The sequence below is a fragment of the Podarcis gaigeae genome, assembly GCF_964106915.1.
Source record: "Podarcis gaigeae genome assembly, chromosome: 8".
NCBI lineage: Eukaryota > Metazoa > Chordata > Lepidosauria > Squamata > Lacertidae > Podarcis > Podarcis gaigeae.
The window spans coordinates 2,500,993-2,516,819 of NC_139684.1; the positions used below are offsets into that span (position 1 = coordinate 2,500,993).

The window sequence follows — 15,827 nt, forward strand, 5'->3', positions numbered from 1 at the left end:
TTGTGTGTGTGAAGCTCCCATTAGCTCCTTTAACTAGATACAAGGACCCCGGACCTTCTTGCTTGCAGTGCCAGTTGTAGGATTTGAGGGGCCTTGCAGCAAGGGACCCTCAAGCAAATCTCCTTAACCTCGAAGAGGAGGGGTGTGCAAACTACTCCCTGGCCAGACTGCCCGATCTTGCAACCCTCTACAGCTGACCCCACAAACTTCCTCTTCTCTTCTTCACCCAAGAGCAAAAAGGACCTTGAAGTAGATGCCACATAGCAGGAAGTCAATGCTCCATGCCCCCCCCCCCCCCCCCGTGGGAAGCCAGGGACATTAGCCATCCTGCTTCTCTCTTCTTCAGGCAGAAATCTGATCCTTTCAAACTGGGCATGTCCAGGGTTGTCTTCTAGTTCGTGATACTTTCTCCTTGCTCTGCTCTTGTGCAACTCCAGCTGATTTCATTTGACAGCTGATCTCCCTGGCGGATTGTGCCCTGTGAGTCAGATTTATCTATCCCTCATTCTGCTGCCTTTATTTTTTTTATTATATATCAACAGCACAAACACAATACAAAACCAGTACAACCACCGGAGTGTAATAGCAAAAGGTGCCCAGAAGCAGGAGAAGAGCGCAATCTCTCCCTGCATATTGCCTCCGACCCCAGAGGTAGAGCAGGACCGTCATGCTGTCAACTGTTCAGAACACATCTGGCCAGCTGCTGGATGGGAAACAGCCAGCTCTGCCCCCAGCACTGCCTCTGTGTTCGTGTGCCCACATCTGCATTCCCTGTCAGAGGTTCAGAGGTATCTCTAGCAATGCAGATTAACACTTTGAAATGAGGTCTCCTCCAAAGGCAAAATGGGAACTGCAGTTCACCCGGGATAGGTGATAGGACAAGCAGCACAGACCCAGGCCAAAAAACCCCAAACCCTACTGGAGCACCATTTAAAATCAGTGCAGAAATAAGACTGTCAACTGACCAGATTAAAAATTCAGCCTGGCTTCCTCCTCTGCCTTTAATAGCAGCTGCTAATTTAAGTAGACAAATCTGCTAACTGCAAGGAGATGAATATCACCAGCTGGTCCACCTGCCAGAAAGGGAGATTAGCTTATCAAGCACAAGAAGCAAGGCTTTTTCAGTGGTGGCTCCACATTTATGGAGCTTCCTCAGGAAATACAATCAGCTCTCTCATTGTTGTCATTTATATGGAACTAAAAACAAAATTGGGGAGCAGTTTAAATTTTTTTAGTGGCCCTGGTTTCCAGTCCCTGGCTGGCAAAAACAGTATAAAAACACACACGATTTTGTTTCTTTTCATTGTTACTGCTTTTTGTTATTTTAGGCACAGGAGCAATGATAAGTGTAAAAGCTGCCAACCCCATTGGATTGTGGCCTTGGAAATTAAGTCTAGGACTGGGTGATATATCATCCAAAGCCGGTTTGAAGTCCCAATTGTGATACAGTGGTGCCCCGCAAGACGAATGCCTCGCAAGACGAAAAACCCGCTAGACGAAAGGGTTTTTCTGTTTTGGAGGCGCTTCGCAAAACGAATTTCCCTATGGGGTTGCTTCACAAGACGAAAAAATCTTGCGTCCCCCAGCGGTGTTTTTTTTTGCTTTTTTTGCCCTTTTCCTAAGCCGCTAAGCCGCTTATCAGCTGTTCCGCTGATAAGCCGCTTAACAGCTGATCGCTGGAAGCCGCTTGACAGCTCTAGCACTAATCCGCTAAGCTGTCAATGGGCTTGCTTCGCAAGACGAAAAAACCGCTAGACGAAGAGAATCGCGGAACGGATTAATTTCGCCTAGCGAGGCACCACTGTATTGGTTTCATAATTTTTGACCTGGCTACATCACAAATCATGATTTGTGTGTATGCTATGTGAGAAGAACCATGAAGCCAGTCAGTGAATCTCCATAGCTCCATCCTTAAATCAGACATCGCGATATTTCAGTATATCGCAGTGTTTAGCTGGTGATATATCATGATGTTGGAAACCAGATATTGCCCAGCCCAAATTACCGTATTTTTTGCTCTATAAGACTCACTTTTTCCCTCCTAAAAAGTAAGGGGAAATGTGTGTGCGTCTTATGGAGCGAATGCAGGCTGCGCAGCTATCCCAGAAGCCAGAACAGGAAGAAGGATTGCTGTTTTCACTGCACAGCGATTCCTCTTGCTGTTCTGGCTTCTGAGATTCAGAATATATATATTTTTGTTTTCCTTCTCCAAAAACTAGGTGCGTCTTGTGGTCTGGTGCGTCTTATAGAGCGAAAAATACGGTAAGTCCCACTGATTTCTACGCAACCCCCTTTCAGTATGTTCCTGCAGGATCACAACCTTGACTCTGAGAGCAAACCCACTTAGAGGCTTTGAAAGAAAAGTCACCAACATTTCCCACCACACTTTGATTTGGTAATATTTATTACATAATAATAATAATCTTTTTAAAAGCTTGTCTCCCTCATGGGAGCTAGGATCTTAGGTTTAGTGTTTGTATTTTAAAATCAGAAAAAAGACAATAAATTACATCATGTCACCCACAAAGGGGCAAATGTTGAAAAACCATTGTGCTTTCCTTAGGAATAATAATAATAATAACAATATTTTTTGTAAAGGGAAATAAAAACCGCAACAATCCCCACACACAAAACAAAATTTTAGAACTCAGACAAAAAGCTACATTCAAATGAGACACATATACAGTCTAATTAAAGCTGCTTAGAAGCACAGACATCCATTGAAAATAGCCCTGGAGGCAGGAAAAGGGATCCTGCAGTTTTAAAAAACCAGTCACAAAGCAAATGAAGGAACTACTCCCCTCGCCCCAGTTACAGTTCCAGAATCAAGTATTGCTAACCTAACCCAACATTTCAAAGTCAATTGTGCTTAGGAAAATGCAGGAAGAGAATTAAGAAATACTGGCCTGGACTGGTCACGCAGGTAAAATCATGAGATGGGTGGTCACAGTTTTTCTTATGAAAAATAAACAAATCCCTGCAACCAGAGAACTAGCTGCGCAGGGAAGAAAGATGCAACCCAGCCCTCTCCCTGATGTGCTAGCGTTCTGCTTGTTGGAACTTTTAAACTTCACCACTCCAACACTTTCACTTTCCTTCTGCTGAACCTCCAACGCTGCCCTTAAAATACTAGACAGGTTGTCATCCCACAGGAGGTCAGAAAGGTAAACCAGAACATAGCTCCCTTGGGGGTTTTACCCCACCCCGTGGCCTGACTGAGCCAGAAGCCACTTGGAGATCTGCAGTGCTCTCAGGGTTGCCAAGGGAGAGTTGGGAGGGGCACCAGCCAGGCTTACAGTTGTGCCTGCACAGCAGCTTGACTGGAGCTAAACAGGACTCCCCACTGCTGTCCTCAGATTGAGCTGCTGTTGAAGGCATATCAACAGATGGCATTCAAAATGTTGGCAACCCTTCATTTTATGCTTGATGGATGTCCACCTGGGGCTATGAGTCCGTGATTTTGTCCAGAGCCATGAACTTACTAAGGAAATGCTAACACTGCTTGGCTCTAAACCTGGGTGTCCTTGCAAGCCCGTCACCTTCCCAAAGCTATTATGGCCCTGTAAAAGAGGTTTGAGGGCCAAGAAAGTCTCCCAGCCACTTGGAAGTTGGCAAAGTTCCTATATGCCAGCCTTTGCCAGCTTAGTGCCCTCCAGAAGTTTTGGATACAACTCCCATCAGCCTTGTGATCTATGTGCCTTCTGCTAGGCAAAACAACTGAGGACAGCAAATTTGAAATCCTGTAGTTTTTTAAAATTATATTTTTAGTGGAGGGGGCACCATTTGTATTTTCTGCTTCAGGTACAAAAACCTCTTGGGTGTCTTTACCCACCAACATGTTTCCTATGAGAAACTGCAATGTTTGAAGTGCAATGCTGTGCTATAAAAGTACAATCCTGCTACACCATTTAATAGAACATCAACACATCTGGGTACAATCATACAGTCTGTGCGATGGTCCCTTCCTCCCCAAGCCAAACCCAGTGACCAAATTTCAGATCACTTTTTGCACTCCTGTACCCACTTACTTGGGAGTAAACCCACCTGAACACAGTGGGACTTGCTTCCAAGTGAACAGGCCCAAGCCCAATTCCAACTCCATTTTGGTTTATGTGAAATTACAGCGAACGAATATTGCCTTTCATCCAAACACTCCTACTTAGAGAGGTTCACATTCTGCCTACATCAATTTTCACATGCTTTTTGTGCAGATATATAATTGTACTTTACACTGTGACTCATGAAACACAAGTCCTCAAGTGAATGACACTCTGACAGAAGCAGGCACCTGTGACTCCGCCAGGGTCACTGAATAAGCCATGAGACTGGGCGGAGAGATGCAAAGGGAGCACTCTCTGGGGAACAGGCAACACTGACTCTCTACAGCGAGAGTGACTGAATCATCTAAGCGCCACCTGACTGCAACTCTTCCCCAATCCAGCAGACGGTGGCTGGAAAGGGCCAAGTGATCCCTGGCCTATGCCTGGAGTTGGGCACCTTCTTACGCCTTTGGGCGATGTGATACAGCTGCAATGTCTTCCATCCTGCCTTGGTTCCTTATCTTCCACCCTGGATTTGGTGTCTTCTCCTGGATTAGACGCCTCATCCTTTTAGTAAGAGGAATGGGGAACCCTGTGGCCCTCCAAATACTGTGAGATTTCACTTCCCAACCGCCCCAACCAGCTCCCGCGATAGTCAGGGATGATGGGAGTTGTAGTCCAGCAGCATCCCGAGGGTCACAGGCTCCTCAGCTCTGCAACAGAACAACCTGCCCGGGTGAAGAGAAAGTAAAAGGGGGATCACAGAGAGCAGCATCAAAATGCCTGCATTTCTTGCAAAGCTAAATATGCCTCTCCAGCCCCCTCACCTTCTGGTCCTCCTGCCACTGGACACTGGACAGCCCAAAGAGTTTCTGACAGGTTTCAGTGGAGATCAAAGGAAGCGATTCTGGAGAGTCAATCAGAATGTGAAGACAGACCTTTTAAGAGCATGAGGGCAGAGTCCTCAGCAGGCAGATGCAAACACAGATTATTTCTGCCCTTGGACAAGTTTCCCCAAAACAAAAAAGCCACAAACCCAGGACTCCTCACAGGTTACTGGAGAGATTCAGCTGAACCTTGGAAAAGACCAGTCATGGTGGGCACCCACTGGCCAGTACCTGTAATGTTACTATTAGCAGCAACTGTAGTATTGATATAATGCCATTGATGTGCATTGGTGCTTTACAAAAGGGCAGGTTCCCTGCCCTGAGGGGCTTACAATTTCTCATTTGACACTAAGCAGACGAAGGGAAGGAAAATGGGAAATGGGGTGCACACAGGTAAAATGTGTGCAGCATTTCAATCGCCAGTGTTTAAGCTTTGTTACCAACCAGGTGCCCTCTAGAAGATGCACAGGACCACAACTCCCATCAGCATGTGTGACTGTGTGATGCTGGGGATGAATGGATCGTGGTTGTGTGGTCTGCTGTTAGTGTCCAAAGGCTTCACGGAGAAGGCAGGTTTTGAAGGAAGTAAGAGAGGTGGCATTAGGCAGGTGGCCCTGGGGACAGTGCCAGGCAAGGGGGCATGAAGGGGCAGCAAGGACAAAAGGCAAGGGGGGCAGGAGACCTTCGGGGGGCTGAGGGTTGGAGGGCAAAGATCAGAGGAGGATGTTCAGAGCAGAGGTCCTGAACATGTGACCCTTCAAATCTCCAGAGCAGTTTTAACAAAAGTGTTTGAAGATGGTCCTGAGCTCCATTTAGTAAGGTGGAGAGTGGGCAACTATAATGAGAGATGTCTGCACACCACCCAAATCCCCTCGGGGCAAACTGACCTAGCAGCAACGGCTGGGCTGGATTCATTCTGTAGCGAGGCATAATGAAAAGACTCTTGACCACTGAAAATTAATCCTCAACGTGGCTGTGTCCTGATTCCACCCAGTGGAAAGAACTAATCTATCCAAAGTAACTATAGAAGAATGGAGGGGACACCTCCAAGTGGTGGCATTTCCCCCACAGTAAGTGACTGCATGAATTTGCTGCTTTCCCATGTGCCACGAGCAATTTAGATAGAAATCAGGCTTTACAGGAACAAAGCAAAACACAATTTATTACTGCAGTTATGACTGAAAACTCCTGCATCTGGAAACCCTTCAGGGCTGCTCCTGTGCTGCAACTGCTACTGTCACTTCCAACTCTGTTAAGTCCCAAAAGGCACCACATACAGGATCTGGGAACTGTCACTGGCTCTGTCAGATTTCCGCATGAGACCTTGAAACTAGAAGCCTAGCAGAGCTGATCATTCTTGGCCTGATCTACACGGGAGAAGAAATCAGCAGAAGGGACTGTACCATTTGAGTCTGTATCTGGAGGTTACCATTTCTGAATGTTCCCCAACCCCCCATGTAAAAACAAACAAGAGCAACAACTAAGAGTACATAAACTCCCTGCAAGTAGAGAAGAGTACAACAAATTCTAGCCCTGCCTTCTCCCTGCTACACTCATTTTTTGATTTCCAGGGAGCTTTTCGTACAGCACACCAGGAAAGCATTCGTGAAGCGGCACAATTCATCTAATTATCCTTGGGGCACACTTTCTTCAGTGGATCAGAGCCTGAATGAGGAAGCAACAGCTCCCCTCCCTCCAAGCAGAAACACTCTTCCCACTGCCCCAGGAGGCAGGCAGGGGCAGAGTGCAGGTTCCACCAACCTTTAAACCCTGCTTAGTTCCTAGATGTTTGTCAGACACTCGTCTCCTGTCCAGTGCCCAATGGGCTGGATAAAAAAAATAAAAATATAACAGAATAACAGCTAAGACGCCCAGACAACATGCAAGATACAGAACTTCCTGAGACAGTAAAAGGGTTCTTGTCCTCCCAGCAGGGGCTGCTGTTGCCTTCGTAGGACCCCAGCAGCTGCCCTGCTCTCCTTCTGGCCAATTCTGTGTGGTCTCTCTACCTGCCAGCCTCTGGACTGGAGGCAGGGAGTGCCACTCTCCACAAGGTGGTCTCCGCTGGAGAAGAGCCAGGTGTGCTCCAGAATAGGATTCCTCTCTTCTGAACGCGCCTGGCCGTGGTGCCACTTCGTCTCTTTCTGTTTGTTTAAATAACAAGCTGGTGTAGAAAAGCAAGCAGGGAGCAAACTCCCTTCGGAAATCTTCAGGGCAGCCAGCCCCTCCCCAACCCCCGCCTGAAATGAAAACAGGAGCATCCAGATTGCAGCACACACTTTGGGCTTTGGCCCTCCGTGACCAAGTTCCCTTTGGTATCCAGAACCCGCATCCTTTTCATCAGCAGCTGGGCAGCTGTTTCCACGGTCAGGCTGCCAGCCGTTGACGGATCAAACTGTCCTGCAAAGGAAGAGTGTGTGCACATGCGGATATGGGGAGAGCTTAGAGAGAAACATTATCTGGATATTCTCCCTCCCTGGCTGCAGCCACTACCTGAGGTTTGTAGGTACACAATCAAAATCCTCTTGTGGGCACTAGTGTGTTCCCCCCCACCGCCCCCCAGTTCTCGTCTTTGGAAGGGAAGGACTGAGGCAAAACCAACCAGACCGGGTCGCCCAAAGGCCAGGGTCAGACGACGTTGTCTGGGGGGCTGTGGTTTGCTTTGTGGTGTTGGCAGTTCCTCTCGTTCAAAAGGCTGGTTGTTTCGTCCGTCACTGAGGTCTCCACCTTTTCTGACAAGGAGGTGTCCAATTTGGGGGTGCCGCCCTCGGGAGACTGGGGGCAGCTCTCGAGGCGGGAGGCCATGAGACCATTTTGATACTGGAGGCGTGTGATCTGCCGGGTGAAGAAGGAGACAGAAGCTGAACCCTCAACACAGCTCAGTGTGCACCATTCCTCCCCCCCCCCCCCAAGCAAAATTTTGCACGATAAAAGCAAAATTCCATAATGCATATAGGTAAAGGTAAAGGGACCCCTGACCATTAGGTCCAGTCGTGACTGACTCTGGGGTTGCGGCACTCATCTAGCTTTATTGGCTGAGGGAGCCGGTGTACAGCTTCCGGGTCAAGTGGCCAGCATGACTAAGCAGCTTCTGGAGAACCAGAGCAGCGCAAGGAAATGCTGTTTACCTTCCTGCCGGAGCAGTACCTATTTATCTACTTGCACTTTGACATGCTTTCGAACTGCTAGGTTGGCAGGAGCAGGGACCAAGCAACAGGAGCTCACCCCGTCGCGGGGATTCGAACCGCTGACCTTCTGATCAGCAAGTCCCAGGCTCTGTGGTTTAACCCACAGCGCCACCCGTGTCCCTCATAATGCATATAGGTTATGTAAATTTATTATTATTATTATTAAAAATGCATCTTCTTAAATACACACTTAACTGTTTTGCTTAACCAATTCTGTTTCTGGTAATCATGAGGAAATCCAGGTGACCCCCTGCCCTTTGACTGACAGAAAAGGTACCTGGATCTCTGCCTCTTGACTTTTGAATTTTCCCAAGGCATCGCCAGCACATGTACAACCATAAGGACTAGAAACGTACTTTATAAAAATTGCTGAAACACTCAGGTTGCAGAATTTTTGCACTTGGGACTGAAGTCTGCACTTGCACAGAACACCAACAGCCCTGGCTTAAGATCCCCAAGGGAACATCTACCTCAGACCTGAAGGGATGCTCATCCGCACAAAATAACTTCCTTCACACAGGAAAAGTTAGCATGTTAGGGAGAAGGCTGAAATCTTTCTCCCTGACAAACTAGCTTCCTCTGTGAAGAGATTACCATATTTTTGATATGGAGGGCAGCTGTGTGCTCTCCTGCAAGCCACTACCTGCAGTCTGAAGCAGGAGAAGTCTGGCCCTTTCTCAGCTCAAGGGCCACAGTCCTTTCAAGGCTGCTTGTCAGTGGTGGGCCAGGATCCAAAGTGGGCAGGGCAACACATGTTCATTTACTCACCCCCCCTACAGCTGAGTGCCTCTTGAGACTCAGGCCCAAGACCCACCTTAATATACTGCAGGTCCGTAAGGGCACGGACGCTGAAGTCGGAGATGTACTGGGAGCTGGCGCTGGCGTTGAGCTGGTTGTTGCTGCCGCTGAAGTTGGAGGAGATGGAGTCGGAGCGCTCGTGGTAGCAGAGGGAGGCCGACCGGTTCAGATTGCTCAAATGAGATGGAGAACGCACCTCTGAAACTAGACACAGAGAAGAGTGAGCCAGGGACCAAGCCGTGCCCTTCCTCCCCCCTTCGAACTCTCTTGCCACCCGTGCAAAAAGTGATGCCATCCAAGAGGGGTGTAAGCCAATGGAAAGGGCTATCATGCACTCTCTGGCTGCATGAACAATTTGCTTTTTGCTCAAATTGGATCAACTCGTTTGTTGCTTTTAACGCCAGCTTTTAAAACTACACTTAAAAAAGGTAACAACAAAGAAAGAAAGAAAAAGCCATGAGGAGCAGGGGATGTGGGTTAAGGCAGCTTTTGCCTCCCCAGGCCCCTCCAGAGGTTTTGGACAGCATCCCCATCAGCCCCAGTAAACACATCTGGGGCTGTTTGGGCTAAACTTTGGACTGGGCTTTGCAGCGCAACACAATTTTTGTAAAGAAAATAATCGGCAGCCCAGTGCATTTGCATTTCCAATTTATGTACCCCAAATACCATCTTTTGCCAATCTGGTGCCCTCCAGAAAGCAGGGCTGGGTCAATGCAACCTGCCAGGCAAGGGGTTAATGTGCACCTCTCACGCCATGCACAAGTGTTGTTTACCTGACACCCTGGGAAACAAAGATGCTCGGGGCATAAGAGGCTGGTGCTGGGGCACAACAGGCAAAGCTAGAACCCGACATGGACACAGAGAAGGACAGGAAGGAGAGAGAGATGCAAAAGGAGACGTCAAAGAAACCTTTGCTTATGGAGAAAGATCCCACAGCCCCTTTGCAGGTTTGTTGCTAGCCCATTCTGGTGCCCCTGGTGGAAAGCCCAAATGGCATGGCCTCCCCCAGAAGTCCACGCCTGCTTGTGCTTGCCACAGGGCATCCTCCGCTGCAAGCTGTTGTTGCGCTGTTATGAAGCTCTGGCTGCTTCCAGGCGACCTTGTGCAGGGGAACATTCTGGCGGCCAAGGACAGGATCAGTGCCCCCTGCACTGCCACTCACAGCAACATCCCAAGCCCATGGCCAGCAGTGCCCACCTCACTTGGCCTGGCCTCAGGCAGCTTCTCAGACAGAGGCCTGATTGAGAGGCAGGGAAGGGAAGAGCTCCTAGGTGGGAGGTGGGAGGTGGGAGGGCCCCCCCTTTCTGTGTGAGAAAAGGGCCATGACCCACCTTTCAGAGAGGACTTGCATTTTCTGTGATCTTTCTTTCTCTGTTCTGCTTTTGATTTGCTTCCTTTTATCTTATTGTATCATGAAAAAGCTTTCATAATATTTTATGAATAAAATCAGATAAAGGCTTATATCAAGGGAAGAGTACAAGGGAAGCTGTGAAATGTGTTGAACCACAAGTAGTTGTTTAGGTGAAAAAATCAATAATGTGAAACACTGGCTCACAGGTGGGGAATCTCAGGCTCAGTGGCTGACCACTGCCTTCCAGGCCTCTCTGCCTGGCACTCTGGGGCTCCCCACAGGCCTTACCCCTCACAGGTCCTGCTTCATGCCACCCCCCCCCCCAAGTGTCCTGGCATGGCTAGGTCTCCTTGAACTCCATCCTCCTTCCTAACAAGCAAGAGGGGAATGTGTATGTGTGGAAATGAGCTTGCTCGATAAAAGTGACTTCGGGCTTTGGACGTGCCACCCTGGCATGTGGCCCCCAGAAGATTCCCCAGAAGGGAAAGTGGCCCTTGTGCTGAGAAAGGTCCCCCAGCCCTGCTATAGATGGACAGGAGCCACCTGGCACGATGTGGCGCAGGACCATGTGCACCAGGTCGGCCACGAGGGGGCAGACGTCTAACATCAAATACGGCAGGAACCCAAGAAGCGGCAAAGTCCGCTTTCTTCAAGCATCAGGGCTGGGATGGGCAGTGGTGGCCGGTGAGCCCAGCCAGCCCCAGAGCAATTATGTCTGGCCCCTGACATGCACTCTTCCCTCAACCTTCACCTCCAGTCTTCCTGGCTGGCTAGCCTTCCTCCTCTTCTGCCCCCTCTGACCCAGCTGTGGCCCTTCTCCTCTGAGGAAGCCCAAGAAGTGAGCACACAGAAGCAGAGCCACAGATGTAGAATGAGATGGTGCCACCACGGGGTGGGGGGAGAGTCCAGTGTTAAATTACTGGAGAGTTTGTTCCCACGCTGGCATGCTTAGGCTGATGAGAACTTTCCTGCAAGTCACTCCTCCCCAAACAAACAAACAAACAAATCTTAATACAGCACAAAAGATTGTATATATCTGTCCCTGTTTGTTGTCGTTTGATCTTGTCTCCACTGTTCTGAGCCTGACCTCTCTGGGGTGGAATTTCCTTGGTCTGACCACCACCTTATCTCCTTCCGCACTGCACACATTCTGCCTTTCCCGTCCTGGGGAGGGGACGGGGCTCAGTGGCAGAGCATCTGCCTTGCCCTGGCATCGCCAGGTAGGGCTGGGAGACACTCGCTCTCTGAAATCCTGGAAAGCTCCTGCCAGTCAGTGTAGGCAATGCTGAGGAAGACAGACCAATGCTCTGACTCAGCGTAAGGCAGCTTTCTATGTGGCTGTTTACCTTCCACGGTAGGGGGTGTAACACGACTGCTATGTGGAAGGAAAGGGGAGATCCAATTCACCTGAGTGGTGATTTGAAAAGGGGGGGGGACTGCCATTCCTAAGAGGACCCCCTCCCCTCCGCCAATGGCTTATTTAGCACTAAGCACCCATTCATTCATGCAAGAGGGCAGCAAATGGAGTGTGGAGCTCAAGAGCTTGCAACTGAGCAGGGCAATTTCTGGAATATACTTCTGTTCCTTCTTCCATCCCCTAGAGGACAGAGTTAGGGGCAGATGGGGCTTGTCAACCTGGGAAGGGAACCCCTCTAGGAGAAGGAAAACTCTGATCCTAAACCTCCGCTGCTTTGAAGAACATCACTGGGAGAAGAAAAGGCTAAGGAGTGAACCCTACACAAATCCAGAGTGAAGTCCCTAAGCTGGTTGGATGGCGCCTTGTCCGCCTCCTTCCAGCAATTCCTGCAGCTAAGCTGGTGCCAAAGGTCTTGCTCTGCTTTCCTGTGGACCACATCAGAGAGGCCAAGAAAGGGGTCTTGTTGTCTGAGCAGCCCAGGTCATTTGGGTGCTGCTAACACAGGGGTCTGACTTCACGCCCTGAGGTGCACTCCACTGTCTCTCAAGACAAAGGGATGCCAGCAGAGGACAAAGCGGCCCTCAAGGAGCGAGAGGCTCCTGATTTAGGACATGAAGACTGTATGCAGAAGATCCCAGGTGCAATCCCTTTACATAGGGGAAACAATGTGGTGCCTCAAGATTTGAACTCCAACCCCCAGCAGCCCCAGCCAGCAAGGCCAATGATTAGCGACAATAAGAACTGCAGCCCACAACATCAGGAGGAGGCCGGCCTCTTGCTGCCCTAACTTCTTGCTTAAAGGGATTACGGGTCTTGGGCTGGGGAAGTCCTGCACAACACCTTAGAGAGCTGCTTCTGCTTCTGGGCTACATGGAGAAACAAGCCTAAGTTGGGAGAAAGCAACTTCAAACGCTCATGGGGGGCTGTTTTGTGGTTTCTGGTTGCCACAGCTCAGGGGTTATTTCAGCCCGCTCTCCAGATGAGTGCCAGGACCTCTTGCAATGTCCTAGTGAGGGTCAGCTCCTGAATTCATGCCTGGCTACACAGGAGTCAAAAGCTGTGCCCCAGAAACCTCTGATACTGCAAGGGGGCCCCAAGCATGGAAGGACCACAGCTTGGTAGAACTTGAGCTTTGCATGCAAAACGTCCCAGGTTTAATCCCCAAAATCTCTGAGTAGGGCTGGGAAAGAGCCCTCTTTGAAAGAGCCAGTCTCCTCCAGGATTGGGAGGTGCAGCTACGAGGGAAAAGCAAAGCATCTTGGGATGGGCATGTATTCTGGAAGCCAGGCCTTTCTGCAAACAGGGGGTGCATGATATGTATTCTGCAGCACAACCCCTTTTGTTGGGGGGGAACAATCAGGCCCACCCATTTATGGAGCACATGCGCTCTGGCATGGATAGTGTGTCACATCCAAAGCCTAAAGAGGAGAGTTGAGCCCTCCTTCTCTCCCAGGGAATCTGCCTTCCCTTATAAGTGAATGATGGGCATAACCTTTTGCTACCATGCCTTGAGCGAGGCCTAAGGCAGAGGTGGCAAGTGTGTGGGGCCCTCCCAAAGTTACTAGCTGGGGCTGAAGGGAGCTGAAGTCCATCAGGGTTTGCATGCCCAGGTGGACGCCCACCCAGGGGGCTTGGTAAAAACAATACTTCCTGGGCCCGGCTTGCCAGCTGACCATTCCCGCCCTCAAGGACTGCCACTGACGGACAGAAGGAGCGGGCTCCACTGGGAAGGGTGCCTGGCCCCTGCCCCTTTTGTGGCCGCTCCCTTTGGCCCCCTCCGCATGCAGGTCCTTACTTGTGGTGACCAACGGGCTCAATGCCATCACTCCGTAATAGGAGAAAGGACCGGTCTCAAATTTCATATTCTCCTTGCCGGCCTCCACCTCCACTTTGCCCTGTGAGAAAGACAAAGAGTCACATGAGATTCTCAGGAGCTTCCAGAGTCAGCAGCAGTTGCCCCGCAGTAAAGGGATCTTTCAATGAGAAGGTGAAAAATGGCACACAAGCTTCCAAAGGGGGGGGGAGCGGGGGGAGCACAGTTAGCCTATGAATGTCAGCCTCTACCTGCAACAAACAGGTGTGGGAGAAGTTTGGGCATTTCTTTAGGGAACATCTGTATTTGTGTGCATGTGCAGTATTGTAAGGTAAATGTGTAGGTTAACTATAATATTTAAATTAAGGTATGTGTTAGGTTGGAAGCAGGAGGCAGTGTGTGCAGTTGGAAATGACTGGTGATTGGATAAGAGCTTGAAAAGGGGTTTAAATGCTGGTGGGAGACAATGTGGAAGCCGAGTTGGGGCAAGAGGTGGATGTGGGGAGAGGATTTGAGGGCAGCAGGGCTGGATTAATAGAGGAGGGTCAGTATTGTTATCAGCCTTCACTTTGTAGGAGACAAAGGAACAAAGAGATAATTCCAAACTGAGGCCACATTCTCATGTGCTACTAAATTGCACCACATGCCTCTTGACTGGCTATGCAAGAGGTGAGAAAAGTTCAGAACCAAGTATCTGTGGTGGCAGCAGGAACAAAGGGAACTGAGAAACACCTATCAGAAACCCGGCTTGGGGCAATACATCTTTGAAGGAGCGAAAAGGTGGCAGAGGGGAGTTGAGGGGAGCCTGTGGGTTGTGCCAGAGCACCCCCCATGGATGGTTAAGCCCAGTTCAAGGTGACTATGGGGTGTGGCGCTCATCTGACTTTTCAAGCCGAGCACCACAGGGGCAGGGGGAGGGGGCATGGCAGGACAGCTTCCTCAGCGCACATGCGCTGGAAGGCCACACAGGCTGGCCTCTGCCCCTCACAGATTGTGGGCCCACCCAGGATCGCTTCCCACAATCCTCCTGGCCCCCTGGCTGGGGACCCCCAATCACCCCTGACCACTGGCCATGCTGGACTGAGGGAATCTGGGAGTCCAGCATCATTCAGAGGGCATCAGTTTAGCCATTCCTGTTCCATACCGCACAATGGAGGGGGGGTGAGCCTCATGTCGGGGGTCCAATGCTGCCCTCTACCTGGCCCTCAGAATGCTCCTCTCCGTTCCTCCTCTGAGCACTCCTTGGGTGGGGAAAACTCTTTTGCGGGGCTGGAATGCAGCTGGCTGTAGCAAAGTCTCATCTGTTGCTCCTCCCACTTTTGCCCCTGGCCCCGCCCACTACTGCCTTAAACTGGTGAGAATCTTTCCCTCCCTGCTTCCAAACGCCAAAGGGATTGGATTACCTGCAGGATGAGGATGAAGAAGTCGGCCGGCTTGTTCCTGTTGAAGAGGAAGTGCTGGGGGCACTTCTTGTTTTCTTCGTCGTACTTCAGCTCATTGATGACGTCGCGGTGCTTGAGCAGGCGGAGCAGGATCTTTTCCGAAATGAGGGAGGGGGTGAACTGCGTCACTTCTGCAAAAAGCAGGCAGGGGACATGCAAGTCAGACCCCAGAGGGAAACATCCAGGGGAACCAACTTTTCAGGGCAGGTCCAGGCATTGCAAAGAAGTGGGAGCAGTGAAACCCGGAAAAAAGCTGTTGGCGGGGGGTGGGGGGGAGATGTGTACTGAAACCAGAAATTCAGGCTCCTATCGACCTGATATTTCTTCACCCTCAGTGGGTGAGAATTGTTGGGGAAGGGCAGTGGTCAGCGGCAGAGCACCTGCTTTGCACGCAGAAAGGCCCATCCCCAAAGCTTCTCCAGGGAGGTCTGGGAGAGAGCCACGGCCAGTCACTGCGGATGATACAGAGCCCGGCCAGGTTCACACCAAACATTCAAAGTGCTACGATGCTACTTTGAACAGTCACGGCTTCCTCCAAAGAATTCTGGGAGCTGTAGTTTGTTAAAGGTATGGAGAGTTGCAAAGAGAATCCCTCCCAGATCTACAACGGATTGGTTTGTTTAAATAGCAGCCTTTAAATGTTTCTATTGATAACTTTATAGCTCCATTCTTTTTGTAAATTGCTTTGAGGTCTTTTTTCTTACTATCAAGTGACATGCAAATTTTATGAAATAGATAACAATTTAATAAAAACCAGCAGCGCCCTGGGATTTCCCCCGCCATAATCTATATATTCTCTTGGTCTCCGTCTCTGCCTCTCTCAGTGGGGCTTCCCTGGCAATGCGTTTTCCTTCTCAGCTGGCTTTGCCATTTGCGCGTTCTAAGGAGCAA

The 15,827-nt window shown here is 49.9% G+C and overlaps 1 protein-coding gene across 4 annotated transcripts in view; it reads right to left on the bottom strand.

Moving 5' to 3' along the window:
• Positions 1–2,386: 2,386 nt before the first annotated feature.
• The window catches only part of CNNM4 (cyclin and CBS domain divalent metal cation transport mediator 4), a gene marked incomplete at its 5' end in the record, with an annotated part of 47,500 nt that continues 34,059 nt past the window's right edge, over positions 2,387–15,827 (bottom strand). The window contains 6 exons of one of the 4 annotated variants that reach the window (XR_014567565.1): positions 2,387–4,415; positions 4,632–7,762; positions 8,930–9,117; positions 9,687–9,752; positions 13,477–13,576; positions 14,898–15,067. Coding sequence is in view for 2 of the 4 variants with exons in the window: in XM_083753237.1 (XP_083609363.1) it covers positions 7,556–7,762; positions 8,930–9,117; positions 9,687–9,752; positions 13,477–13,576; positions 14,898–15,067 (731 nt within the window). Of the gene's footprint in view, positions 7,763–8,929; positions 9,118–9,686; positions 9,753–13,476; positions 13,577–14,897; positions 15,068–15,827 lie in introns of all 4 variants that reach the window. The other 3 variants (XR_014567564.1, XM_083753237.1, XM_083753238.1) reach the window with 3 other exon arrangements.